General features: G+C 40.9%; 1 protein-coding gene and 1 long non-coding RNA gene across 9 annotated transcripts in view; both read right to left on the reverse strand.

Moving 5' to 3' along the window:
* DDAH1 (dimethylarginine dimethylaminohydrolase 1) overlaps positions 1-7,300 on the reverse strand; it is a 130,484-nt gene extending 123,184 nt beyond the window's left edge. Inside the window, exon 1 of one of the 4 annotated variants that reach the window (XM_045801872.2) lies at positions 7,253-7,300. Coding sequence is in view for 2 of the 4 variants with exons in the window: in XM_045801869.2 (XP_045657825.2) it covers positions 6,618-6,920 (303 nt within the window). In the remaining 2 variants the exon portion in view is untranslated. Of the gene's footprint in view, positions 1-6,000; positions 6,204-6,358; positions 6,489-6,617; positions 7,117-7,252 lie in introns of those variants that run through there. The other 3 variants (XM_045801869.2, XM_045801871.2, XM_045801870.2) reach the window with 3 other exon arrangements.
* A 2,320-nt stretch (positions 7,301-9,620) lies between these two features.
* The window catches only part of LOC148109171 (uncharacterized), a 100,989-nt gene continuing 82,902 nt past the window's right edge, over positions 9,621-27,707 (reverse strand). For all 5 annotated transcript variants that reach the window (XR_015726286.1, XR_015726290.1, XR_015726289.1 and 2 more), the window contains one exon: positions 9,621-10,177. This is a non-coding gene — a long non-coding RNA (uncharacterized LOC148109171). The remainder of the gene's footprint in view (positions 10,178-27,707) is intronic.

Here is a 27,707-nt window from a genome sequence, read left to right on the forward strand (position 1 = left end):
CGTTGCATCAAAAACTGGGGATGTACTGTATGGTGACTAATATAACAAAATAAAAATTTAAAAAAATGAATGCACAAACATATAGGAGTGATGCGACTATTATTCCTTTACCTTCTAAAGTACAGTCATTTTTAATGCAATCATGACACTCATAATTAGTACCATAAGCAAATTAGAAAACTTTCATATTTCTTAAACAAAACAAGAAGAAACCAAGGCAAAATATTTTTCATTAAGGCAAAGGTTTATTTAACCACACATATTCAAACCAAGCAAAATGTTGATGTATTCATCTTCGTGATAATGACAATTTACCCCTATAGCCCATCCAGTTGCAAAAGCAGCTTAAAAGTTGTATTCTCTTTAATTTGCTAATATAAACTAAGTCAGGTTTGCCCACATTGATTTGTTGGGCAAAATTAAACCAACCCTGTAATCATGTGTACTTTCATCTTTGTACTCTGCTGTGCTGTTTTCTCTGGTCATACTTGCTTGGATGACCTAAACATTTAGAAACAGGAGTCTAAAGTCTGGTTATTTATTCTCTGCATGTGATGCTACTGCTCCTTTAGCACTCAGCTTCAGGAAGACAATGTACATTATTAAATTGTTTGACAATGATGAAGGGAACTAGGATGGCATTACAGGCACACATTTTTAAACGGCATTTGTTGTTTGAGATGACTCCTGCTTGTCCATTTGAATGAAAAGTGCCTGCTCATGAAATAAGCCTGAGGACCCTAACAGATTTAATACCTAATATCAGTTTAGGGAAAGCAATAAAAGCTAACTTCAAAGGTCAGGGGAGCATTTTGATGGAACATCAGGGATTTAGCTTTGGTAAATAAATATCTATTGACTATCTGGGATGAACAACACACTGTGTTCTGTATAAGATACGAATGAAACTTTTCTTTCATTAAAATTTCCGTTATTTTACCTTTAATCATGATACCCTTTGAGTAGGGGAATGAATGCTACAATGTATCCAAGTCTCAAGTTAGAAAATGAGGCTTTCTCAAGTGGTTACAGATTTTAATAGCAAATGCCCATAAAATAAACAATAACCAGCACTCATTTTTAAAACACGCATCTCCAAATTTATACTGAGATTCATAAGAGGCCATGAATAATTTATGTATGATTCAAAAGCAAAAGAAGGTAAATCTGTTTGTTCAAAAGTGTTAAGTAGACTCTTCTGTGTTGTGGCTTATATTCATGGATGGATACCTACCATTACTATAATAAAACTAATTTTGAAGAAATCTGAGCTCAACAAGAATTTAAATACATGCAAAAACAAATTTCCAGCATATTTGAATCCATCTCTGCCTTCTTAGTCTTATAATGATCCTCTAATGATCCTAGGAATCTGCAGAAAGCTCATTTTCAGCTAATAGTATCTAATAGAAGTCACTCCCTAGTCATCATTCTGTTCTTTATCTTCAAGGCTTTCAAGATCAACTGCATGGGAATAGACTGCATTATATAATAGATGCACTCCAGTTTCCAAGACATATCAATTTCTAAACATTTTTTTGCCAAGGCCAAGGAGAGTCAAAAAAGAAACATCCTGAAAGGGAGCAGTTGTTCTAACCAGTTGGAGGTGATGATTTATCAAGAGTCGCTAATCGGCTGCCATGTAAAGAGCCTCTGGCACATTTACTTTCCATCTTGGTGAGAATAAGAGTAAGTTCTAATTATGGCTTAGGGCAGTTTTCTCACCTGATGTTAAAAAGAAGATTGAGGAAAATAGGCATTTTAAAAAGCAATCATCCAGTCTGCTGGTAAAGAAGATACAATTCTGCACAAATTGTGCCTACGGAATTTTGGGGTTTCATGTAAATGATCAGATTATTATTATTTAACTAAAATGAAAACAATCTACTCGCATTTATGATAGGAGGGAAGTAAAACATTCACTTCGTTAATATCCAACTCAGATTTGCATATTATTAGTTGCATAAAAAAGGATTCCGGTAGTTATTTTGTATTGATTTAATGTTCTGTTATGATTAACCACAATTGGCTACAAGCGCTTCAAGAATAAATGACCTTCACATTTTCATGAAAACCTCCGTTCTGTCACTTATTAGCTGTACTTCTTTGGACAACTTACTCAACTCTGATTACCTGAGCCTCAGTTTCCTTCTTTTAAATAGAGCTAATAATAATACCATCTTTTGCAATTCACACACACACACACATAACTTAGCACATGTTGGGTAGTCATTAGACATGGTCTTGATGCTCACCTTGCCTCTGGGATCAACAGGGTTATGGTTTTAGCCTAACCAAAGAATAAACCCAGAGTTAAAATATGTAGGTCCAAACAGGTTAGGGCCCTAATAAAAGGGGAATCTCTATCTAAATATGTATTGCTCATGCCTTCCATTTATGTCTCCATGTCCCTACCCAATGTTCAATTTCACTTTTTGAATTTGTTACCTTGGGCTATGCAATGCCTTCTCCCTCAAGAGGTCCCTAAAAATACAAATGGTTCAGGAAAGGGTAATTAAGGCCATTATCACCTTGTGAGAATGAGTTTGTGTGGTTTTTCACCTAGCAGAATAGCCCACATACGAATCCTTGGTACCTGGGAAAGGATAAAATGACTCTGAAAGAGGGGCAAAAGGGCACAGGATCTACTTTATAATTTTGCTTGAGTAACCTTCATCAGTTAATCATTTACTAGGTACTAAAAACCTTCTGGAAGGAAAATCAAGAAAATTGTATTAGTAGTTGCCCCTAAGGAAGGGAACGGGGTAAGTCAGGTACAAGAGTAGGGAGACTTACATTCACTGCCTATCTATCCTCTTGAACCTTTTGACTTTGGTACTGCAGAAATGTATAACCTATCCAAAAATTTTAATTTTTTAAAACCCAATCTTTACACTCGGTCATTTGTCGTACTTTAGCTCTTAGATATTTGTTTACAGAATGTTGACATTGATAAGTTGACTTTTTTTTCTTCTAAAATCAAGCTGAATTCATTTAAAATATGACTGGTTCTCAAAGATAATTAATTTGTCTTTCAAGTATTAAACATTAAAATATTCCTATTCATGAAGACACAGAGTTATGAGACAATTAACATTATTTGCTGACTCTGTACAGTTTTCTTCACTAAAACTGAAGCTTCCTGCAGACAGCACCCGTGTTTTATTAATCTTGGGAGGCCCCATTGTGGCTTTCACAGAAAGTTTACTTTCTTGAGTTCAGTTCTCAGTCTTTTCTTCCAAGGAAGAAAAGTCATTAAATATAACATGATGTTTTGATACAGGAATTTTTCAGGATTTCTATAAAAACAAGCAAAATAACAAGAGACAGGTACAAGGAGAGGAAGAGAAAAACAGAACAGTTATAAATCACCTGCACTTGTAATGAAACTTTTGGGACTCTACTGAGAATGTCTTCAAAACACCAAATATGTCATAAGCAGGGAAACCTAAGGTTGATCTAAAGTAATGGACACACCTGTTCAACAAAACGTTTGCTGCATGACTCTTGTGTGCAAGGTCCTGGGAATAAAATGTTAAGGAATGCAGATGTGATCCTTGTCCTGACAGTTTTCATAATAGTGGGGGGATACAGAAACCTAAAACAGGCCGTTATCATATGGTATAAAAATACCATAGAAGGAAGTGCAGAGAGTTACAAGTGCTCATAAAAGGAGGACCAATCCTATACTTGGTTGTTTAGTATCACAGTGGTTGGAACTAGAGCTTTCGAATTCTACAAACCTGAGTTCAAGTCCTAGTTTCACTGGTTCCAATCTATAACCTTGGCCAAGGTATTTAATCTCTCTACGCCTCAGTTCCATCAACTTTAAAATAAGAATAATGACAGTACTGAGCTCAAAGAGTTGACGTGGGCATTCAATGAAATCCATGTCATAAATCTGGCACTATGTTTGCAAATGGCAAGCACCAAGTAGCGATTAGCTAATAATATTAATAACAGTAAGCTGAGAAGTGACACATGAATAGAACAGCTCGGTAAAAGGGAGAAGAAGAAAGAGAAAGAATGTTCCAGACAAAGGAGAAATGTATCCCTAGAAAAGATAGCACGGTGAGCTTTAGTGAAAGAAACTGGCTTGAGCCAAAGGGTTGGGAGGCATCTGGGGTAGGGTCAGAGAAGCAGCTGAAGCTGGAAGTCCAGCTGAATGAGTTCATCGAGCTTAATGGACGTTCTTCAAGAAGTTTCACCGGAGCAGGGACAGGATCAGATTTAAATTTTAGAAAGACCAGCTTAGAGACTTGGACTCTACAGCGTGAAGAATGAAATGGACAGTAAGGAGACAGAAGGCAAGGAGATCGGGGGCAATCTTCTTAAAATAATGCCTTCGCTGCTGTGGAATTTCAGTTAGGGAAGCGGATATCACATGAGAAGTAGATATAACCGTCCAAATGGGGCCTTGAAGTAATTATTATCAACTTGTTAATATTAGTTAGCATTTCATGCATTCATTTATTCACTCAACAACTAAGGCAGTGAACTGGTGTTGTGAGAGATTTCAAAGAGTGTTAGTTACCCTGCATAGCCCTGCTTTCCAGAAGTACCCCATCCAATGCAACTCCCTGTATTTCTCTCTCTGGCTGGAAGGTCTGTTACTCTGCTGATTCAGATCATGTGCAATGGCAAAGGCGTTTTTGGGAGACAACATGCACCTGTAGGAAGCTCAAGCTGCGAAGAAGTGCTACATAGTAGATTAGGATGGATCCTAAAGTGAGAAAATGACTCCCCTTCACCGTGGGAAGGGGAAATGTCACTGTAACTAGCTCAGTATACAGTAGACTTCTTACTGCTCAAAAGAAGTAAATCTTCCATGACCCACTGTTAAGTAATTAATAACAACCATCATTCATGAAATGTCCTATAAATTTCAGATGGATTAATAAATTTAGTACAACTTTATGAAAGAGGTATTATGTCCGCTTTTCAGGTGAGAAAGATGAGGCCAGAGACACTCCCCAAGGTCACAGAATTAGATGCAGTCTGGCGTTCCTATCCACCACACTATCCGGCAGGGGGTCACCAGATTGATATGAGTGAAGCCAATTTAAAATGTATGCCTCAAAATCTGACAGGGGAGAAAGATTACTGCCCACTTACATTCAGAAAGGCCAAAATTTGGAAGGTTTTATTTTAGGAATAAAATGAAATGGATGATTAAACGTGCCACAGTCTCTCGACATGAAATTGGACTACCTTCATCAAAGACTACCATTTTGAAAGCGTTTTTGAAATCTCTTTTACTCTTTTAAGCACAAACCACAGTTGTGCCATACAGCCTAGGACACACTAGAAAGTATTCAAATGGGATTATATGCTTATCAGTTTAAAATAGAGTGGGCCATCTCAATGACTCAAAGGTGTGGCAAAGGAAATACAAGGAAGAGAGAATGAGACCTGTTACTCTTTTTGTTTTCTGCTAAGGTAGGGTGAACAAAAGCTGAATTGTCTCAGTAAGAAAGAAACGCAATATGCTTATTCTCTCAGCCCATTTATGATTCTATCCACTAAGTAGTGAAGCATGTGTAGAATAAGCATATTTTAACTATAAGCTCTACAGGGCATTTCCAATGTGCATTGAATAAAGACAAAATAGGGGGAAAAATCCCTAACCCGTCCAGATATGAAAGAAACTACCATTTTCTTGCAATGCCACTTGATGCCAATAGAAACGGAGATTCTTGAGCCTGGGCTTTTAGCCTGGTGATAAGGGGAACCCAGGCCAGATGGCATTTTAAAATCCATTCTCACACACTCTCTCTCTCCCCACTAACCTACCTTGGGTTTAAAGCTATCACAGCCATTTTTACAAAGCTGCGATATTTTAAAGTAGTCACTTTCCCTTGAGAACGCAAAAAGCTCTAATTGCTATAAGTTTAAAAACATAGAGTAAAAACCATGGAATTTGTGAAACAACCATTTTTAATTAAACGCACAGATGCACACGCCCAACACCCTACACCGAGGACAGCTTTTCACACCTACCCTATTCATGAACACGTATTCACAGCTCACCAGCAAACCACTCCCCTGACACTCGTCCCTTTCTGCCGGACTCACTCGCCACCACTAAAAAGTAACTCGGGACGCCCTAGGTCTGTGGGCACCAACACCCGGTTCATTCATCTGGCTCGCGCTGCTCCAGAGTCCTAGGCAGGACTCCGAGTTCTAGGCTACAGTGTCACCAGCCAGCGCTGCCCCCCCCCCCCCAGCCCTCGCCCTGCCTGGAGAGGCAAACCTCTGCCCCCGCTCCCTGGGAAACGCTCAGAGTTGCACTGTCTTTACCACTGTTTAATCTTTACAAATAAAAATGCCTGTGGGATGGATTCCCCACCCCACCCACCTGCTGGAGTCCGCACAACCACACTCAGTCGGGGCGTCTTGGAGGCACCCAAGCTGTGCCGACAACCAGGAGGCGTGAACAATGAACTTCTCCCTCTGTTGGACTCCCTCTCACACACACCCTCTCCCCCAAACGAGAAGTTTTGAACTAGCCGAGGGGCCAATTCCGCGATTCCGCGGGCAATTCGCGCGCGGGGGGCGGGGGAGGGCCGGGTGCGCGTCCCCGGCCGCGCCCCTTGCGTCGCCGGGCGGGCAGTTACCTCCTTCCTTCGGCTCGGCGCCCCGGGTCGGGTGATGAGGGCCGTCTCCTCGCACACCACGGCCACGTCTTCCACGAACACGCAGTCGGGGAGGCTCTCGTCGGCTGGCAGCTTCACCACCTGCAGCCCCAGCTTACTGCCCAGCACGCCCACGTAGAGCTGATGCTGCCGCTCAGCACGGGCGAAATCCACCTCGTCGCCCTTGGCGCGCCTCAGCGCGTGCTGGCAGAGGGACTCGGGCAGCGCCCGCACCACGGCATGGGTGGCCCGGCCGAAGGCGGCGGGGTGGCCGAGCGCTGCCATGGCTCCGGGAAGCGGCGGGGCGGCGGCGGGGGCGCGGCGGCCGGGTCCTCCCGCGGGCAGCGCGCGCCGAGCCTGAGAGCGCCCGGCGGCTCCCCTTGGCAGCAGATGAATGTGGTGCAGAAGGAGCCCCGCTCGCGCCCGGAGCCCTGCCCGAGCGACTGAGCATGCCCAGAGCTCCCGGCGCCGGCCCGCGCGCAACCCGCGCGCCCACCCCGGCGCTTTCGGGTTTGCTGCAGCCGAGGCGGGAGTTGTAGCGGCGAGCTCCGCGCGAGGAGTGAGCGCCAGAGCTGTGCGCAGGTGGAGGACCTCGGTGGACCCGGACCCTAGGTTACCTGTATTCCGCCGCAGGTGCACACCTCACGTCGACCCCAAGGCGCACAGGAAGAGCATGAAGAGCGTGCAGTGGTTTGAGCAGAGTGACTGGAGGGCTTCTTGGTGGTCAAGAGGCAAAGGATGGGATGATTCCTTTGTGGATAAATACTTTGACCTCTCTCCCTACTCTCTTGGTCCCAGGTTGCCCAGCACGTGGTACCATCCCCAGTTGCTAGCGTGAGAATCTGTTTTCCTACCCAGGTCTGCAAATGACCTCTCACCCCAAGTGAGACAAGAGATTATAAAAAGAATATATTTCTTCCCATCCGCGAGAAAGAGGAAGAGTCCAAAAACACACGTAGAGAGTAGAATAGAGGTATAGAAACACAGTATTTCAAGGACATCAGTTGTCACGAACAATGTGATTCTGGTGTGTTTGTCTCCAGGGCCCGCAGATGCAGGGAGGCAAAGAGCAAGCGTGTTTTCCCCACTATAGACAAGCGCTCCCCTTGCGCGGTGTCAAACACAGCGTCACAACTTCTCATCACTGGGAAAGAAGGGTTCCAACCTTCTCCCTGACATTCCCTTCACGCCTGTACAGACTCAGTGCAATTCCCATGGTATTTGTTGAATGTTTCTTTTTCCATACACCTCAGGGAGTGCCTTTCCCTTCTTAATGGCACGATTTTTCTCCCCTTACATATGGCAGATTAAATAATCCATGCGTTCTATTTCTTTTGAGAAGATCCACTCCAAAAACCAAACCATAACTCCAAAATAATCTCAGGTAATAATCTTTTCCTCAGATTCCTCAGATTCTGTAGCACATTTCTAAGTTAAAGATTAGATCGATTAAACATTAGATTTGAATGAGACCTTAGAGATCCTCTAACTTCCCACCCAAAGGTCGTGAATTCCAGCTAAAACATATACGAGTCATAAGATCTTTACCTGAACATCTTAAACCTCTCCTACTTAGAAAGCATATTCTACTTTTGAAGAGCTATAATGCTTAAAATCTTCATTTTGGCCTTAAAACCTGTTGGTCCAAATTCTGTCTTCTAGCATCACCTAACAAGCTCGTATTCTTTCACAAAATTGCATTCATGTTATCTGAAGACAGTTCTCATATCTACGTTGACACCACCCTCCCACCCACCATCTTGACCCCTTCTAGGCCTTGAGCCTGAACCACCAAAAAGTAACTAGTGGTTTAGTTTCCAACATTCTGATCATCTTCCTTTTGACACATACCAGTTTGCCTATATCCCTTTAATCATGGTATCTGGAATAGGAACAGTTCTTCCTGTGTGTCGTGACAGATGACAGCAGGACCCTTATTCAGATGCTAGGCTTCTATTCACACCACCTAAGATTGTATTCGCTTTTTGACGATCAGTGCCAAGGCCTAGGCCACAGGCTTCTCGCCAGAATTCTGATCCCAGTGTTTAGGAAATGTGGGTTTCTAGGAGCAGATCTGTCTGAGGATCCTGGAATGGTTGTCCCAACCGAGCCCAGAGAAGATGTGATCTGCCTTCTCTCCCGTGTCTCAAAGGTGACTTGAATGTAAATGTCAGGTGACACAGTATTTCTCAGCTTCAAAAATGAGGGGTCTTAAGTGAAGGACAGCTCTGACCGTGACATAGGAGAGTGGGGCCAAAATTAAAATAACAAACCTTTAAGACCTACTTTGTTCTACCTCTGAGCAAAACTCTCAGGGGACCCAGGCTGCCCTATCTGTACTAGCTTAGTGTCAGAAATCACGTAATGGTGACCTCGGACAGGGATTCCCACTAATGTTACAGCTGAAAGCCAACCCATGTGCTGAGCTTGACCTGGCTGAAATTGGGACTTTGTTCTTCCCTTTACCCTACATCGAGGCTCCATCCACCTCCAGCTGGCCTCTACCTAGCAACCTTAATTCATGCCAGTGCCCCTTTAGAGCCTAAATACTTTGCCGCCACTCAGTGCCCTGAGCCTAACTTTGAGTGAGGTCCTGTGTCCCACTCTGGGCTCATATCAGCCCAGCAGCCAATTAAAACTTGAAAGTTTTTTCTGTTAGCCATGTCTTTGCATACTGAAATTGGGCCATTGGTTTTTAAAAATTTAATCTTGTAGTAATCCTTATTAAAATCCGTCTGCTTCATTCCCACTTGCCTAGTTTTGATTCTGTCATCTTGTGCATTATTTATTAGCCTAGTTTTGTGTCATCTGAAATTTGATAAGCATGCCTTCTGTCTCCTCTAAGCAGTTGTCAAAAGTGTTAGAATGTTTATGTCGGTGAAAAAGAATAATAAGAACACCAGCTCCAGTAAATTATAGTTTACGTGCCTTCCTGCTTGAGTAATGAAGGACTGTTTTTAGGAAAATAGACTTTATTGAGCCTAATACATTTATGAATTCATTTTTCCCACAAATATTTATTGAAAATTCCCAAGGCACAACACCATACTACATACTTGAGAGACATACAAGAAGCATAAAAACATGATCTTTGACTTTGAAGAGCTTACATCCACACTGGGAAAAAAAGACATCTGAAATTGAAGCTATGACAAGGGCACATGAAAGGCATAGACAACAAAGTGCTACAGGAATTGAGGGAAAGAGAGATCATTGTGGCTGATGGGTGTGGAAGAGAGCTGCTTGGAGGTGAATGGACTTGGTTTAGGACTTGAATACTTTTTAGGATGTGAATAATTGGAGGGAGAGAATGAGAATTCTAAGGAAAAATATGTGCAAAAGCCAGACACATGTTCCAGGGATAACAAATCAAGTAGAAATTGGTAGAAGTTTATCTCTTGTTCGCTTGAAGTCTAACACAGATGGTCCTGATTGGTTCCTGACTCTTCTCCCAGAAACATGCAGGGATCCAGCCTTCTTCCATTTTGTGGCTCCAACACTACAAAATATGGCACCCAAGCTCACCATGCTCCTTTCTAAAGCTGAAAGAAAGAGAAAGAACGTACAGCACCATGTGTGAGAGGCTTAACAGGCCAGGCCAGGAAGTGATGCACGTCATCCCTGCTCACATTCCTCTGGCTGGAGCTGTCACAGCTGCAGTAATCACAGGGAAGAGCTACGAAATACAGTCTTCTGTGGGCCCAGAAAGAAGAGGTAACAGGTCACAGAAACAGGCAGCAGGGTTCTGCCCTAGAGTACAATGGGAAAAATGGGAAATAAAGGTAGAAAGATAGGTTAAGCTTTCCTCACTTGAGCAATGAAGAGACAAATGGTATGGATGGAGACTGAAGGCAACTTCTAGAGCCAAACTCTGTGGGTGGAAGTGTGGGTCTGCTATTTTCTTGTATGATCTTAGACCCGTTTCTTAAAAGCTGTTTGCTTCAGTTTCATCCTCATCTGTAAAATGGGAAACGATGAATCCATTATCATGGATTCTATGATAGGTTACAGTTACCAACTATGAAGGTTAAGTTAGTAATACAAGGTGCTTAGAAAAATGTCCAGAATAGTACCTAGCATCTAGCAGATGTTCAATAAATATTACCCATTGACAGATTGTGAACAGAAGGCTCTGAATGTGATTTCCTACCAAAGGTCAAACCACATATCCATATTCACTGAATTATCAGAATCATACAGGTATCCTAATGCTTTCCAACACAACCATGGCTTTCCTAGGGTGACAGACCAAATCTCACCCACAGATGTAATCATAGATTTGATAAATATTTATTAAACCCTTACTACATGCTATGTATTGTGCTAGGCGCTGGGGTTGCAGTCTTGAAGATAATGTAGGGTTTATTTATTTATTTATTTACAGCACACATGCATGGGGGGAGGGGCAGAGGGAGAAGGAGAGAATCCCAGGCAGGTTCCATGCTCAGTGGGGAGGCCAATGCGGGGTTTGATTTCATGACCTAGAAATCATGACCTGAGCCAAAATCAAGAGTCAGATGCTTAACCACTGAGCCACTCAGGTGCACCAATAATGTAGGGTTTATTATGGTCAAATTGCCCTTTTTGCTCTTCCACACATTTTAAGATCTTTATAACCAATTCTCTGTTTAAATTTCCTCCATTTGGAATACCTAGAGCTGCTTCTATTCTCCTGGGTGGACACTGATACAAAGGTAACTTTTCCTTTCCATTGATACTATTGCTGGTACCTACATTTGGAGTCAATTTTAGATAGTAATTACTTCAGGATTAAAATAGAGATTCCTGCCTTAGTCCTTTCTTACTCTACTTTTAGAAGATTCAAGATTTACTTTCACTGGGGAATGGGTATTTGGGGATGGGGGTCGGAATCCTAAAAGAGAATGAGAGCTCAAGTGTGTCCTCATCCATTTTGGTGCTAGAAATACTGGGTCAAGTAAGTACCAGGTGTATGCATTCTGACAATAAGTCCTGAGTGTTCCCACATAATAATCGTTAAATTTGAGGCAAAAAAGGGTTACAGTGGAAGACACCCATTGTCACAGAGTTTCCTTGACATCCAAGGAGTGGATGATGTTTGGTTGAATGGGCAGGCAGTAGGTTATAGACCAGAAGATGGTTCCAGGGTAGTCAGGGCTCTGATGTGTAGCCTCCTAACTTCAGTTTCTTCAACTTTCATCTGGTAATTCATTCACTAAACAAATATTTACCAAGTACCTACAATGTACATGGTAGAGGAATATATATAAGCAGTGACTAAGGCACAACAAACCTGACTTTGGCTCCTGGCCTTCCTGCATTCTAGTTGCGTAACCTTGATGTGCCTAGACCTGTGCTTCACTGTTTATCTTACTCTAAGTTCTGGAGGACTGATCTTCATGGACTGCACCACCTGGGATCCCATATTGTTGACTTTGGCCAGTGGGAGGCAATTACCAGAGATTGGAGGGCAGGAAGGGAGAAAGAGGTCAACATATTTACTCCTCTCACTCCTTTCCTACTTTTTCATGGTTCTACAACATTCACACCCTTGTATAATCATAGCTTCTGTCTGGTGGCCCCTTTTGGGTGATTCCAGCTCCTGGCTGGGTTCTGATAACTACTTACACGGAAGTAATAGACAGGACACATTCCAAAACCCACTTTTAAGCACATGCCGTTGAACGTTTTTTAAAAAACAAAATGCAAAAAAAAAAAAAAAAAGGTCAATTCAGCATTTTCAGAAAGAGTATTTGGCAATATTCAATGTATAAGGAGGCTGGGTTTAGGGCCATCCACTTTCTCCAGTTTCTCAAAGTGTTTCCTGGCATTGGAACGTTGGTCAGAGTAGCTGTAGAACGTACTGACAGATCCAGCATAACAACCATCACAGGTGTGTTCAATGTAAAGATGTCAACAAAAGCCGCAAAGTTAGAATTCCTAACCCCCATGTTCTGGAAAGAAGCAGCTAATTTGCTGCAGGTCAGCTGAACTGCTTACTGGTGTTCCTCAAATTATCTACATCTGGGGGTGGCAATGGCTTCCCAGTTTTGCTAGTCTCTGGATACCTCAACATCCCTTGTTCATCGTCTTTACCCTGCCCATACCTCTAAAAGCATTCTCTTCAAAATTCTTAGCTGAGCATGCATTGGTTTTTTCACCAGGGAGCTTAGTTGGGTGACTCACTTAAATTTATATGTAAATGAGAGCTATATGTAAAGTGGGAGTTATAATACCTTAATCTCCAGGTTGTTTTGAGGCTGAAATGTGATAGCATGGACAAAGGTTCTTATTGTGCCTGGCACCGTGAAGTATTCAATTAATGATCAACCCTAATATTACTAGTGTTGTGCTCTTGTACCAGGCATCACGATGAATACCAAAGTTTCCATCTGCCTTTGTGTAAAATGTCCATTTCCACCATGCTACACACCCAAGTCCTGCAAATGAAATAACATATAAGAAATGCTTACCTCAGTAACGGGGATGCTATAAGCACTCAGTAAGTGCTCTTGGCTCTTCAAAGCTCAGCTTTTTCTTCCCCCCACCCCTTCCCATACAAGGAACATTTCCCCTTTCTAGACCTCTGTACCCCTTTTTATTCCTCTCGTATGCTGCTTATTATTTTCTCTTAGCAGTGTAATAACCCATTGATGCCAGAGTCATCTACTTCATTACGACCACATTAGCGGCTAATGAGATAATCAAAGTATCCTGAACAGTACAGAATACTACATAAATGTTTCGAGTCTGAACAAGTTGTGATGTTCTATGATGATCTGCAAAGGTTACTGTGGCCCTGACATTTTAGAATTCTTTTTATTTTCAGTTTCTTAGAGCTTTTTGCAATATTGTCTTTCCAGACTATCCCGTATGGTTCTTTCTTACTTAAATGTATGTTTGTGGGGCAGAAATAGATTGTGGGAAAAACCTTTTCAAATTTTAGGTAATCTAAATGTTGAAGAAAAGAAAAACATCTCTCTGTAGTTGAAACTGGTGTGTGTGTGTGTGTGTGTGTGTGTGTGCGTGCGCTCACATGCTCCTGGGCTTTGATAAGCCCCCTTCATTTCCTTATGAAATGAAGCTGCTTCATTTCCTTATGAAGAACAATGAACTGCCAGTGTTGTAATTCCAGGGAATTGTCATGTTTGCTCTTGTGGTATCAATCCACAACTGTTTTAGCATAGCATCAGAACACACGTGTCCTCGGGATCCTCCTTCCTGCTTCCTCCTTTGCATCAGTGGTACTGCTCTCTCCTGGCTAATGCTGCTGCTTCTCCTTCTTCTTCCCCTTCTTCTCGTCTTCCTTTGCCCCTCCTCCCCCTTCCCTTCCTCCATTCTACTGCTTTTATAGATTTTACTTGTTTGAGAGAGAGAGAGAGAGAGAGAGCATGATCAGGAGAGAGGGGCATAGGGAGAGGGAGAAGCAGGCTCCCCGCTGAGCAGGGAGCCTGACGTGGGGCTCGATCCCAGGACCCTGGAGATCATGACCTGAGCCTAAGGCAGACGCTTAACCGACTGAGCCACCCAGGCACCTCTTGTCCCACTGCTTTTAAATGTTAGTGTTTCCCAGACTTATCTAGCCTCATTGTCTTTTCCTCCAACTTTACATGTTCCCTCCTATGGGTGAACTAATGTAGGCCCAATGCTCAAATAACTTCTCAATGCCCACAATGCCCAGACCTTCATTTCTGGCCCTGCAATCTCCCCAGTGCATCAAAACCGCCTAGAAGACACCACTGTTTGGCTCTCCCACAGAAACTCCAAGGTCAACATGCCCACAGAAACACAGAAACACATTCCTCCGAGGATCCTTCTCCCCTTCTATTCCATTGAGAGCTGCTCAAGCCAGTTATCTGAACATTATCTTTAGCTTAGCTTTCTCCTTTGCTTCTGCGTTTAATCAACCATCATGTTCTGACAGATAATCTTCCTAAAATGGCTCAAATCTATCGATGTCTCTCCAACTCTGCCACCACCCAGTCCAGAATATAATTACTGGTCTTCTGGATTATTGCAACAGCCCTCCTATTCAGAGTGGTATTTCTAAACTGCAAATCTGACCATGACACTCTCTTGCTTAAATCCTCCAGTGGCTTCTCCTATGCTCAGAATACAGTCCAAATGTCTCATCACGTCCTGCAAGACACCCCTTTAAAGACACCCTCATTCTGGTCACGTTTGTCTTACGTGGATATCTGCACATGGTGTTCTATCACCTGGAATGTGCTTGATCCCATCCCTGCTTGGGTAACTCCTAGGCCTCCTTTAAGACTCAGTGAAGGCATCACCCCTTCTAAGAAGACTTCCCCAAGGCCCCTAAGCTGGCTGTGGTGGACCTGTGTTCATTTTCACTCTCATCACAGTGCTGTATTACTTGCTAGCTGAGGAGCTCTCGGCAGACATACCTTTTTATTGCTGAATTGTCAATTCAGGTGTTTAGAGAATGACTTAATTAAAGCAAAGGATAGCATGCACCTTTCTCTACTCTCATCAGCCCACCTTCATAAGAATGGGTTTCAGTTCTTATAAAATTAGAGGATTATGCCAGGCCAAGAGTCTATGATTCTATTCCTCCAAATACCTGTTAATTGCCATGCAGTAGTAGAGTTCATGGTCTGGGTTTGAATCCTGGCTCTGTCACAGGTGTGCAGTCTTGTGCAATTTGCCTAACCTTTCTGACCCTAAGCCCCTTGTATGCGAAACAGGGATAGTAATACCCACCTAAGATGGATATTAAAAGGATTAAATAAAATTATCTTAAACAAATATGACATATGTGTGCCCTGTCCTCTCACTGGTTTAGTCAGTATTCAGCGAGCCCTTTGTTGAAATCCTGGCTTCTATACAATCCTGATCAATCATCTTAATACACAGAGCTTTGGGTTCTTCATTTGTAAAATGAATATGACACCTACCTTATGGTGTTATAAAGACTGAGATGATCCATGTAAATAAAGCTTTATAGCTTATAGAGTAAGCACTCAACAAATGTTATCAGCTTCTGTGATGATGATGATGGTGATGATGAAGAACAAGGAGGGGAAGGAGAAGAAGAGGAAGAAGAAAATATGCAAAACCTGACAAAAATAGGCTTTCAATGAAAGGTAATCCTTTTCCTTGTTCTCATTCCCCTCGTGGTTGAGTAAAGCTTTACATACCCATTCTAGGGCCAAATCTCATTACAACAAAATTGTTACCCAACTTCCCCTGACAAATGGGAACCTTCTTGTACTGAATATTGGGTGAAAATCTACAGCCTTTTAAATAAATTAGGTTATTTGTATTCCATATGCTTGACAATGTACAGGGACGACTCTTATTAATAAAGTCATGTAAAAAATGGTGTCAGATTATTTCCCTACACTTTTTTTCTTCCCAGCGCCATCATAAAATTATAGTAGAAGGTCCTCTAAATTGGGACCTGCATTATGCATAAATGGGTAGCTTGCAAACTTCTAGTGGTTTTTATGGAGAAAGCCTCAACCTCTCTATTACCTGAGCTCTTACCTCTGAGGTTCTTGCTACACATTTCCTTATTTCACCCTCTCTGTATATTCTCCTCTGAATCATCTTTCCTCAGCAACTCATCATCATGAATTTACTTTTCTTACTCTTTGTTCCAGTTACCTATCCCTGCATGACAAACTACCCTGAAACTTAGTGGCTTAAAACAATCATTTTATTTTGCCACTGATTTGTAAGTCAGGAATTTGGGAAGGGCTTGTCTATGTGGTTCATGTCTGATCCACGTGGAATTGGTTGAGGCAGTTGGAGACGGAGGATACACTTCCAAGATGGCTTCCTCAACTCACATCTTCAGTGCTTCAGTATTCCTTGGCCTCTATCTCCTTTGAGTCTCTTCCTCCAGGGCCTCTCCCTGTGGCTTGGGCTTTCACAGAATGGTGGTCTCAGAGTAGTCTCACTTCTTAATAGATGGTTGGTTTCCTACAGGTGGGAAGTGGAGACTGCCGAGCCATTTAAGGGCGACACATGGAACTAGCAAGCCCTCATTTCTGTCATCCTGTATGGGTCAAAGCTGTCACAGGCCTGTCCAGATCAAAGAGAGCAGAAATAGACACTACCTCTTCATGGAAGGAGTGCCTATCATGAATCAGCCATGCTTTTATTCTCCAAGCTCTGTTATTCCAGTAAAGTATTTATATAACTTTTTCAGAGAATTTGCCTTCAATTTCCTGAAGTATTGCTAACTTCCTGAGTTAAAATCAGGGGTCCATACATATAGATTTATTTACACAACTAGCACTATTTACTGACTAGCGCTGGACACTAGTAGGGAAGACAGCTATTAATCAATCATATAGTTAAATACTTATAAACTAAGTGCTATACAGGAAGAGGACTGGTGGAACATATAATGGTGGAAATCCCATTTGTCTGGGGGGGATCAAGGAAGACTTCCCTGAGGAGGTGACTTTTGAGCTGAGACTTGAAGGATGGCAAAGTATTAACTAAGATTGGAGAGAACATTCCAAACTAAGGGAGCATATTAGCAAAGACAAAAAGTGAGAGGGAGCTTAATGTGTTTGAGGAAAGGAAAGAGAAATCCATGTACCACAGCTGGAATGTGGTGATACTGTTAACTCATTTTAAAAGTGAGGAAACTAAGTGTCAGTGCCCAGCTGAGAGCCCCATACAAGGCAAGGGCTCCACCAAGTGTGTTTCCCCAATAATGGGGAGTTTGCCAATGATCTGCCACCTGCCTGCAGGCCTCCTTTACAGCCTTTTACAACAAGAAAAGCATCCTCTACAAACCGAATGATGTCCTACATGAGAGTCACCTAGACTCAGAGAAATCAGCATGAAAAACTACCTTAAGAAAACATCATCTGCAGAAAATATAATAGTTCTTGGTGGTATCACAGATATGAGTTTAGTTTAAATGTAAATCAAGACTAACTCATGCCAAGATTATCTAACTCTTTAAATGTGATTTAGGATTCACATTACTATCTCCATTATATATATATATACGTTTCAACTTCTATCTGAAAGCCAAAGAAAAATGGAAATTTGTGTTCATACAGGTCATACATGTAGCTACTTATTAAATTTTCCTGATAATTTATTTAAACATGCCAGCAAATCAAAATATGCATCAGTATAAAATGCTGCACAGATTATCAATAATTTACCAGTCTAAGATATTTTATGCTTTTATATCCTAACATATGGGCTTCAATTCTCTACTCAGTTCTTAAATTACTTTTAATGTATTATAACTAAGAAAAAATTAATTATGTCATCTGCCAACTCAAAAGTGGAAAGCATTAGAAAGACCTTTAAAGAAAGATTTTTTTTCAAAAATACAGAAAGAAAAAAACAGGAAGATTACCTTGGAAAGCATTTTTTCCACCCTGTGGGCATTCTGTGATAGCTACCTCATTTTAGGGGGAAAAAGGATAAGAATATTATGCAGGAAAACCAGAATTGCACTTTTATGCATTTTTAAGAAGAAAAGAAAGATGTTTCAATGCTAATTTACTTTTTGCCAAGAACTCTTTCTGACATCCTAATTAATTTTAGGGATTATCGTTCCAGTTATATCCTTCCTTTTGACTTGTTAATATTTCTTGAGCTGCGCAATATTGTCTGCCTCACTGTAGTTTTCTGGTGATCATCAGAAATGGTTGTTGATTGGCTGTTGGTTGATTGATTGGAGGAGATCATGGAAAGAGGCTGGGCATTGTCAGGAAACACTGATGAATATTAACTGACAAAGAATGGACTAACATTTTAGGGAATAGTCTTCAGGATTTATATCACTATAATATTGTATTCTATATAATTTTATATTTCTTTATAATATTTATTCTAAGGAATATGGTGAAAGTAATACACCCTTTAATGGAAGTTATATTTCCATTGCCTTTTGAAAGCTTAAACATAATTGTTATTTTCCTTTAAATTGTGTTTTGCTTTTAAAAGACTCATGGTTTGCTCTAGCCCAAGAGGTAGTAACTGAAAAGCTGAAAGTAGTTAATAACAGATTATTTTTCCTCTCTCTCATTTTTCTTTTATAAAAAACACCAGAAGGAAATTAAATGCTTAATTAAATTAAACAAATATGTCGAGCTCTAATATTACCATGACTCGTATTTGCACCATTAATTCCTTATTTGAGTATTATGACAATTTCACATAGTCTGAACGTAGAGTAGGTTTGGCCCTAAATCAAAACAGGCAGTGTTCGCTCTCCATGGTCTGGGAACAGGCATTCTGGAGGAGCCCAAGTGAATATCATCAAAACACCAGACAATCAATTATTGCTACTTCAGTTTGCTGGGCCCTGTCTTAATCCCGTTAGGGTGAAGCTTGCATTCTGCTTGTCTCTGCTTGAGGGAGAGTCCTGTTGGGCTGGCCTAGTCACATTTCCTGGAGTTCACACAGATCTGATTTTGGAATTTTCAGAAATTACTATACCTATCTTAATACATACTGGAATCTAAGAGTATGATATTTCCTTGTCACATTATTCTAAAGCAACATTCAATTAAATTCAAAGAGCACACGTCTGCTCTCAAAGGAAGGACTGCAAGCAATTGAAAGAGAAAACAGAATCACATGACAAAACGGTTACTTCTTCAGAAGCTTGGGAGAACGAAACCATTGTAGATGGTCCAACACTTCCCTCAGTAGGTCAAACTGACATAGTCAAAATTCATCTTAAAAGGTCTTCAAAGCTCCCTCTCCCCACCCCACACACCGTTAGCAACTCTCTCCCCATTGCCTCTCTCAGCCCACCTTAAACTGCCCCCTTCATAATCAAGATGTATTCGCTCTGGAGTTCATTCTTTCAGCGTCCTCCTAAGTGTCTAATTAAACCCAATAAACCTATTTGTGCTAGGATCTTAGTAGATGAAAATAACTTTAATCAATTCAATATTTTTTATTGAGTGACTAAGTGCCAGGCATTGTGGGTAACAATCTGCTTAGGAAACTCTGTTCATTGAAATAATTGGGAACAAGTAGAAAGCTCCAGAATAAGGCAGTAGTTAAATAAATCATGGTCCTCCATACCTGTGGGATACTCTGTAGCCACTAGAAATAAAGCTTTTGAAAATAATGCTTCCATCCATCGTGGACGTTAACTAAACATATTGCGGTAATCACTTCACGATCTGTACGTGTGTCATTACGCCATACAACTTAAACCTATGCAGTGTTTTATGTCAATATTACCAATGAAACTGGAGGAAAAAAGAAAATAATGCTTTAGTATAATCCCAGTTTTATTTTAAAAATGTGCATAGGAAAAAAAAAGAACTTTTTTTTTTTTTTGCATAGGAACTGTGGTTGTCTTTAATACGTGGGATTATATGTCATGTTTATTTTCTCACATTTTTATGTACTTTCCAAATTTTCTTCCAGGAGCATGTACTTGTGTTATAATGAGCAAATAACCAATAAACTATTTTTTGAAGGCAGTTTCTCTCTGGAAGAGTTGTCGGTTTAGTCCAGAAGATACGAGATTGAAAACAAACTATTAGTATGTTATGGTAAGTGTTATTTTGTATAAGGTGTTATGAGAACAACTAACCACCCATATACATAGGTGATGGAAGACTTAATAGCTACTGTCCACAATGATTCTGTGTTAAAGTCTTTAGCATAAAAAATTCCTTATACAGATCTTTAGTGCCAGATATGCTTCAAAACTTAGATTTTTTGGTTTTGGGGGTAGTTTTAGAAAGGTAATGTGGTGAGTATATGTATTTACAGAACACCCCCAGTAGGCCTGGGCCAGCACCCCATAGTCTAACATATTAATATTCCCATGTAGTGAGATGGGACTATTAGAATAAGGACTCTAAACTTCTCATCAGTCTAGGCCACCAAATCTGTTACTATAAAGTCCTGCTTTGCAGAGCCTTTTGGATTTCTGCATTGTAGGCTGTGGAGCTGGACGGGCAATGTGAGGACTCAGCACTAAAGGCTGTGCAGGGTGCCGTTCATTATCTGCTCCTCAGCTCCCGGTCATTAAGCCGAGCACTTGCTCTAATTGTGGGAGTCATAACACTGATTTCGATTCCCGTTAGAGCATGTGATCGTATTTGATCATAGATAGATGCGCTCCAGGAGTGGAAACGCTCAAAGTGTGTCTTGAAGACACATGTGCTTAAGGGGTCTGGGGTGGCTTGAAAGGTGAAAGGAATGCTATTGTAAGCATGCTTTACAAACATTTAAAAAATGTGAAGAAATGTGTTCTAAGTAGAAGCGATATTAATAGATCTGGCAAAAAGCATTTCTCAGTATTTTTTAAAGGCTGTCTCCAAGCCAAACATTTCCTAATCTCTCTTGGAAGAACACTGACGGCTAAGTGACAAAATGGCTGTGGTTTCAGACCTTAACTCTAAAACTGCTGAGTTTATTGATACATAGCCAGCTCAAGGAAATTTTATTTATTTATTTAATATCGTTAATATATATGTAAATAATGTGGGGTTTTTTTTCAACTTCTGTGGTATAATGAACTGTGTGCAATGTCTGAGCTCGTACTGCATACCATTGAGGACAAGTAGCAATTTCTATGAAGTGACAAATAAGCAGTTTTAGGGTGAAAAAATACCAAGGATGATTCATTTGAAATCAACCTTGACAGTTTTCTTGCTGACAAAAGGGAGGACTAGTACAAAGGTTAAATTCTTCAGTTCTAGGAAACAGCTTTGTCTTTAAGGCTTGCTCCTCCAAGCTCTGCTAGTTCATCAGGATGCACAGTTTGATTTTCTCCTGTGGTTACAAGATCTTCCACAGTCAGACTTGCCATACAGAGCTTCTGACACAAGGAATCCCTCCATGTTTCTACCAACCATGCACTCAATGAATGTTGATTTATTAACACAAGTTGACCATCAAGATCTAAATTCTACAAAAATTCCTCAAAATAATGATTTAGCAATCGTTACTACTTTCTAAGTAACCTTATTATCAGAAACATCAATATTCAGAAAACTCATTTATGTGACCTCCTGTGTGCCTTCTCAACGCTGGCTGGAGTCACAAAAACGGAAACTTGGCAGTAGGGCAACTTAAGGGACCCATGTACCCTTGAATTATTGGGAGTTGGCTATTTTGAACATTTTCATCACTGTTTTCAGCAGCTGATAGACTACGGTGTGCTATAAATAGCACTAGAGCTTCAATAAGTTTCTGTTTTCATGTTAAATTCACATTTTATCAGCCTACTTTAGATTCCGTCTTCATCGTCATCACACTAAAAATAATTATTACCTGTTTAATATCATATAGTGCTGCCTCGGCCCCACAGAAAATAAATGAAGGATAGTCAGTCTTATCTTCTGGGACCTTACAATTTTGAAGATGATTATAACAAACAGAGAGAGACACAAGCTATAGAATCAACAATTGCATGAGTTACGTAGGTAAAATGTTATATTGAGAACAAATCAGACAGTTAACGTAGGTAGACCTTTAGTTGGTGAGTGTAGAGGCAATTATAAAAGCAACCCACAGGGAACTACTGGTTTTTTAAAGGGCTTAATTAATTATTTAATTTAGACACTCTTTCCTGGAAGAAGGGAAATCTGGAGATTTTGCAGATTTGGTAACTGCAAAATAACTAAAATTCTGGAGTGGGAGAAATATTCCAAGATTCCTGTCATTTTTATTTTCAAACCTTGCAAGAAATGGCATCAGAACTAAGGCCCGGCAAATTCTCTTGGATTTAAGTTTTGCCTTCAGCCACATGCCACTAAGAACAGATGTGCTATTTATACTGAGAAAAGAATAAGGATTGTGCTCAAATGGATATCGAACTCTAGCTTTGATGGTGCTCATTACTACAGAAAATGTTTTGGATTTTTTTAGGTGAAGACAAATAATATATTTTTTATGAAAAAAAAAATAACCATAATCTCCAAAACAAAAGTATGTACTGAGTGGCATTATTTTACATTTTTACAAATGGAGGACAGCTGGATTCTCATATCTTCTGCATTCAATCTATTGCAAATCTTGCATGTTTTTTTTTAAAGAATGAGTGTATATATTTAAAGAGTACAACAGGATGTTTGATACACATATACATAGTGAAATAATTATTACAGTCAAACTGATTAACAACATATCCAGCTCCAAATACACTTTCTTTTCTGTGCGTGTGGCAAGGATCTATTCTCTTAGCAAATTTCTAGTACACAAGACAGTTTTATTAACTACAGTCATCATGCTGTACATTAGATCTCAAGATGTTATAGAAAATAAATGCTAGAGGGAGGCAAGATGGTGGAAGAGTAGGGGATCTCGTTTCATCTGGTCCCTTGAATTTAGCTAGATATCTAACAGGTCATTCGGAACACCCATGAATTCAACCTGAGATGTAAGAAAAGAACTGCTGGAATTCTACAAATAGAAAAATGACCACTTTTTGCAAGGTAGAGGCTAAGAGAAGTGAATCTGAGGGTATATATCGGAAGATAAATGGGGGGAGGGAGCCTCTTTAAGCTGGCTACCAGAAAGCGCTATAGCCCTGGAGCGCAAAATCAGAACTTGCAGAAGTCTGCTCCAGTGAGAGATGTCCCTGCCTGAAAGGTGCTCAGGAGGCGAAGCAGGGCAGAATCCTCGTTGGAACAGTGTGGTCTCGGGATCCCCGGGGTCAGAGGAAAAACGGGGGTGCCTGAGCCAGCAGAGTTCCCAAGCATTGGAGTGGGGAAACTGGCTACCGTCAGCGAGCCTGGGAGTGGGCTCTCAGCTCAGTTTGCCATAAACCAGGAACCGCAGCAGGATCTGGTGACCGCTCTCTGTGCAGGGGCACTGCAAAGGGCAGAAATGGGGCGACCCTCCTCCTTCCCCTGGCAGGATCAGTGTGGATTCGGACCACAGGAGTCTGCAGTGTTTGCGCACACAGAAGTGGAGACTGCTTTTCCCTAAGAGGGAAAGACAGGGGGCCGGAAACTTTCAGCTCCAGGTCTGGAGATTGGGGCGCTGCCATGTTTATTTTCATCCTCTAAAGTGGTGGGGAATGGCTTCAGGGAACGAAAGCCACACAGAACAACCCAAAGCAGCTTACACTGAGCCTGGCACCCTGGTAAGGGGCAGTGTAACTCTGACTACCTGAGACAGCTGAGAATCAGCACAGCAGGCCCTTCCCCCAAAAGACCAGCTGGAACAACAGGCCAACACCAAGTTTACAGAGCACACAGAACTGCAAAACTCCAGTGCTAGGGGAAAATAGTATATAGAATTTGAGGGTTTTTTTCGTGATTCATTTATCTTTTCATTTAAAATTTCCCTTTTCTTTTTTCCTTTTCAACGAGTTTCTTATTTCATCAACTCCTTGTTTTTAAGTCTTTTTTTAACTTTCATTTTTACATTTACATTTTATAGAAATATTCTTCATTTCTGGCTTCCTTTCACTGTGCTCAACTTTACCCCCCCTTCCCCCCCATCATGCAAAAGCAGATGCTTAACTGACTGAGCTACCCCAGTGTCCTGCATCCTCTCTCTCTTTTTTTTTAAGAGTTTATTTATTTATTTATTTGACAGAGAGAGAGACAACCAGTGAGAGAGGTTCAGAACAGAAACAGGGGGAGTGGGAGAGGAAGAAGCAGGCTTCCCAGTGGAGCATAGAGCCCGATGCGGGGCTCGACCCCAGAACTCTGGGATCAAGCCCTGAGCTGAAGGCAGACGCTTAACGACTGAGCCACTCAGGCGCCCCTGCATCCTCTCTTGATTAAAACTCTCCACAGTGTAGGAACAGAGATAACATACTTCAATATCATAAAAACCATATATAAAAAGCCCACAACAATTAACATTCTCAATGGGGAAAACCTCTCAGCTTTCCCCCCAAAGTCAGGAACAGGACAGGGATGTTCACTCTCACCACTGTTGTTCAACTTCTAGTACTAGAGGTCCTAGCCTTAGCAATCAAATAATAAAAAGAAATAGGGGCGCCTGGGTGGCACAGCGGTTAAGCGTCTGCCTTCGGCTCAGGGCGTGATCCCAGTGTTATGGGATCGAGCCCCACATCAGGCTCCTCTGCTATGAGCCTGCTTCTTCCTCTCCCACTCCCCCTGCTTGTGTTCCCTCTCTCACTGGCTGTCTCTATCTCTGTCGAATAAATAAATAAAATCTTTAAAAAAATAATAATAATAAAAAGAAATAAAAGGCATTCAAATGGCAAAGAAGTCAAACTTTCACTCTTCACAGATGACATGATATTTTATGTGGAAAACCCAAAAGATTCCACCCCAAAATTGCTAGAACTCATACAGGAATATAGCAATGTGGCAGGATGTAAAATTAATACACAGAAATCAATTGCACTTCTATACACTAACAAAGAGACAGAAGAAAGAGAAATTAAGGCATCGATTCCATTTACAATTGCACCAAAAACTATAAGATACCTAGGAATAAACCTAACCAAAGAGGCAAAGGATCTGTACTCTAAAAACTACAGAACATTTATGAAAGAAATTGAGGAAGACACAATGAAATGTAAAAACATTCCATGCTCATGGATTGGAAGAAGAAATATTGTTAAAATGTCTATGCTACCCAGAGCAACCTACACATTCAATGCAATCCCCATCAAAATGCCATTGACATTTTTCACAGAGCTGGAATAAATAATCCTAGAATTTGTATGGAACCAGAAAAGACTCCGAAAAGCCAGAGGAATGTTGAAAAAGAAAACCAAAGCTGGTGGCATCACAATACCAGACTTCAAGCTCTATTACAAAGCTGTAATCATAAGACAGTAAGGTACTGGCACAAAAACAGACACATAGATCAATGGAACAGAATAGAGAACACAGAAATAGACCCTCAACTCTATGGTGAACTAATCTTCAACAAAAAAAGAAAGAGTATCCAGTGGAAAAAGGACAGTCTCTTCAGTAAATAGTGCTGGGAAAATTGGACAGTCACATGTACAAGAATGAAACTGGACCATTGTACCATTCTCTTATACCATACACAAAGACAAACTCAAAATAGATGAAAGACCTAAATGTGAGACAGGAATCCATCAAAATCCTAGAGGAGAACACAGGCAGCAAACTCTTCAACTTCGGCCACAGCAACTTCTTGCTAGACACACCTCCAAAGGCAAGGGAAACAAAAGTAAAAATGAACCATTGGGACTTCATCAAGATAAAAAGCTTCTGCACAGCAAAGGAAACAGTGGACAAAACTAAAAGGCAACCTACAGAATGGGAGAAGAGATTTGCAAATGACCTATCAGATAAAGGGGTAGTAGCCAAGATCTATAAAGAACTTATCAAACTCAACACCCAAAAAACAAATAATCCAGTCAAGAAATGGGCAGAAGACATGAACAGACATTTCTCTAAAGAAGATGTACCAATTGCCAACAGACAAATGAAAAAATGTTCCACAACTCTTGGCATCAGGTAAATACAAATCACAACCACAATGAGATACCACCTCACACCAGTCAGAATGGCTAAAATTAACAAGACAGGAAACAACAAATGTCGGTGAGGAAGCGGAGAAAGGGGAACCCTTTTACACTGTTGGTGGGTATGCAAGCTGGTACAGCTACTCTGGAAAACAGTATGGAGGTTCCTCAAGAAGAGGTACCCTATGGCCCAGAAATTGCACTATTAGGTATTTACCCCAAAGATACAAATGTATTGATCCAAAGTGGCACCTGCAGCCCAATGTTTATAGCAGCAATGTCCACAATAGCCAAACTAGGGAAAGAGCCAAGACGTCCATCTACAGATGAATGGATAAAGAAGATGTGATATATACATTCAATGGAATATCTTTCAGCCATCAGAAAGGATGAATACTTACATTGAGGTGGGTGGAACTGGAGGGTATTATGCTAAGTGAAATAAGTCAATCAGAGAAAAACAATGGTCATATGGTTTCGGTCATATGTGGAATATAAGAAACAGCACAGAGGATCATAGGGGAAGGGAGGGAAAACTGAATGGGAAGTCATCAGAGAGGGAGAAAAACCATGAGATACTCTTTTTTTTTTTTAAGATTTTATTTATTTATTTCACAGAGATAGAGACAGTCAGCGAGAGAGGGAACACAATCAGGGGGAGTGGGAGAGGAAGAAGCAGGCTCATAGCAGAGGAGCCTGATGTGGGGCTCGATCCCATAACGCTGGGATCACGCCCTGAGCCTAAGGCAGACGCTTAACCGCTGTGCCACCCAGGCGCCCCAAGAGATACTCTTAACTATAGGAAACAAACTGAGGGTTGCTAGAAGGGAGGTGGGTGGGGTAATTGGGTGATGGGCACCAAGGCGGGCATGTGATATGATAAGCATTGTGTATTATATGCAACTGATGTATTATTGAACACTACATCTGAAACTAATGATAAAAAATTAAAAAAAAAAGAAAAGAAACACTAATACATTAGATACACAAATGGACACATTTTCACAGACAGTATCAGTAAGACAGTTAAAGTCAATGAACTTTGAAAACAAATTATTATGAGGCCATGTTTATAAAAGCGTGTCTGAATAGCTGGAGTTCAAGCATTTATTTTATCTACTTTGTTCAGGGTAAACTGAATTAATAAAAGATAATGGGCCTCATTCTAATATGTGTCTCACAAGTCCTTATTGGCCCAGCTGAAACCCTCCAAAAAGTGGCAAGTGAATTCTTTCAGTTAGAAAATATTAATGGTTTGTTTTCTGCAAATTTCACAATATTTTAAAAGAACATTTTTGAGAAAGACGCGTGAAAAAAGTATCTTCTACAGTGACAGAAATCACCCTGCTATCACTCTTGCTCTCTGGCAAGCAAATGTGGATCTGAGCTTCTAGCCAAAGGCTCACTTACACAGAGTGATTTCTATAGACATACAACTTACTTTACCACAAAGCATAAAAAATGTGGTTTTCTGAAGATAAGGATGAAAATCCACTGGATTGAGACCTGTGATCTGTACTTTAAAATGTTAGAAATAAAATGCTCTTAAACAGAAGAGATTCTCAGAGATGCCTTAGTACAGGGATGCCCAGCAGAGTTTTCAAAATACACAAAAATATCTACAAAATTGAAAGCTCATGGAGAATTGTCCTGACAGAATTCAGTTCTTCTAAGTCAATCAGGAC

The sequence above is a fragment of the Ursus americanus genome, chromosome 12, assembly GCF_024610735.1.
Source record: "Ursus americanus isolate L20-20 chromosome 12, mUrsAme1.1.p, whole genome shotgun sequence".
NCBI lineage: Eukaryota > Metazoa > Chordata > Mammalia > Carnivora > Ursidae > Ursus > Ursus americanus.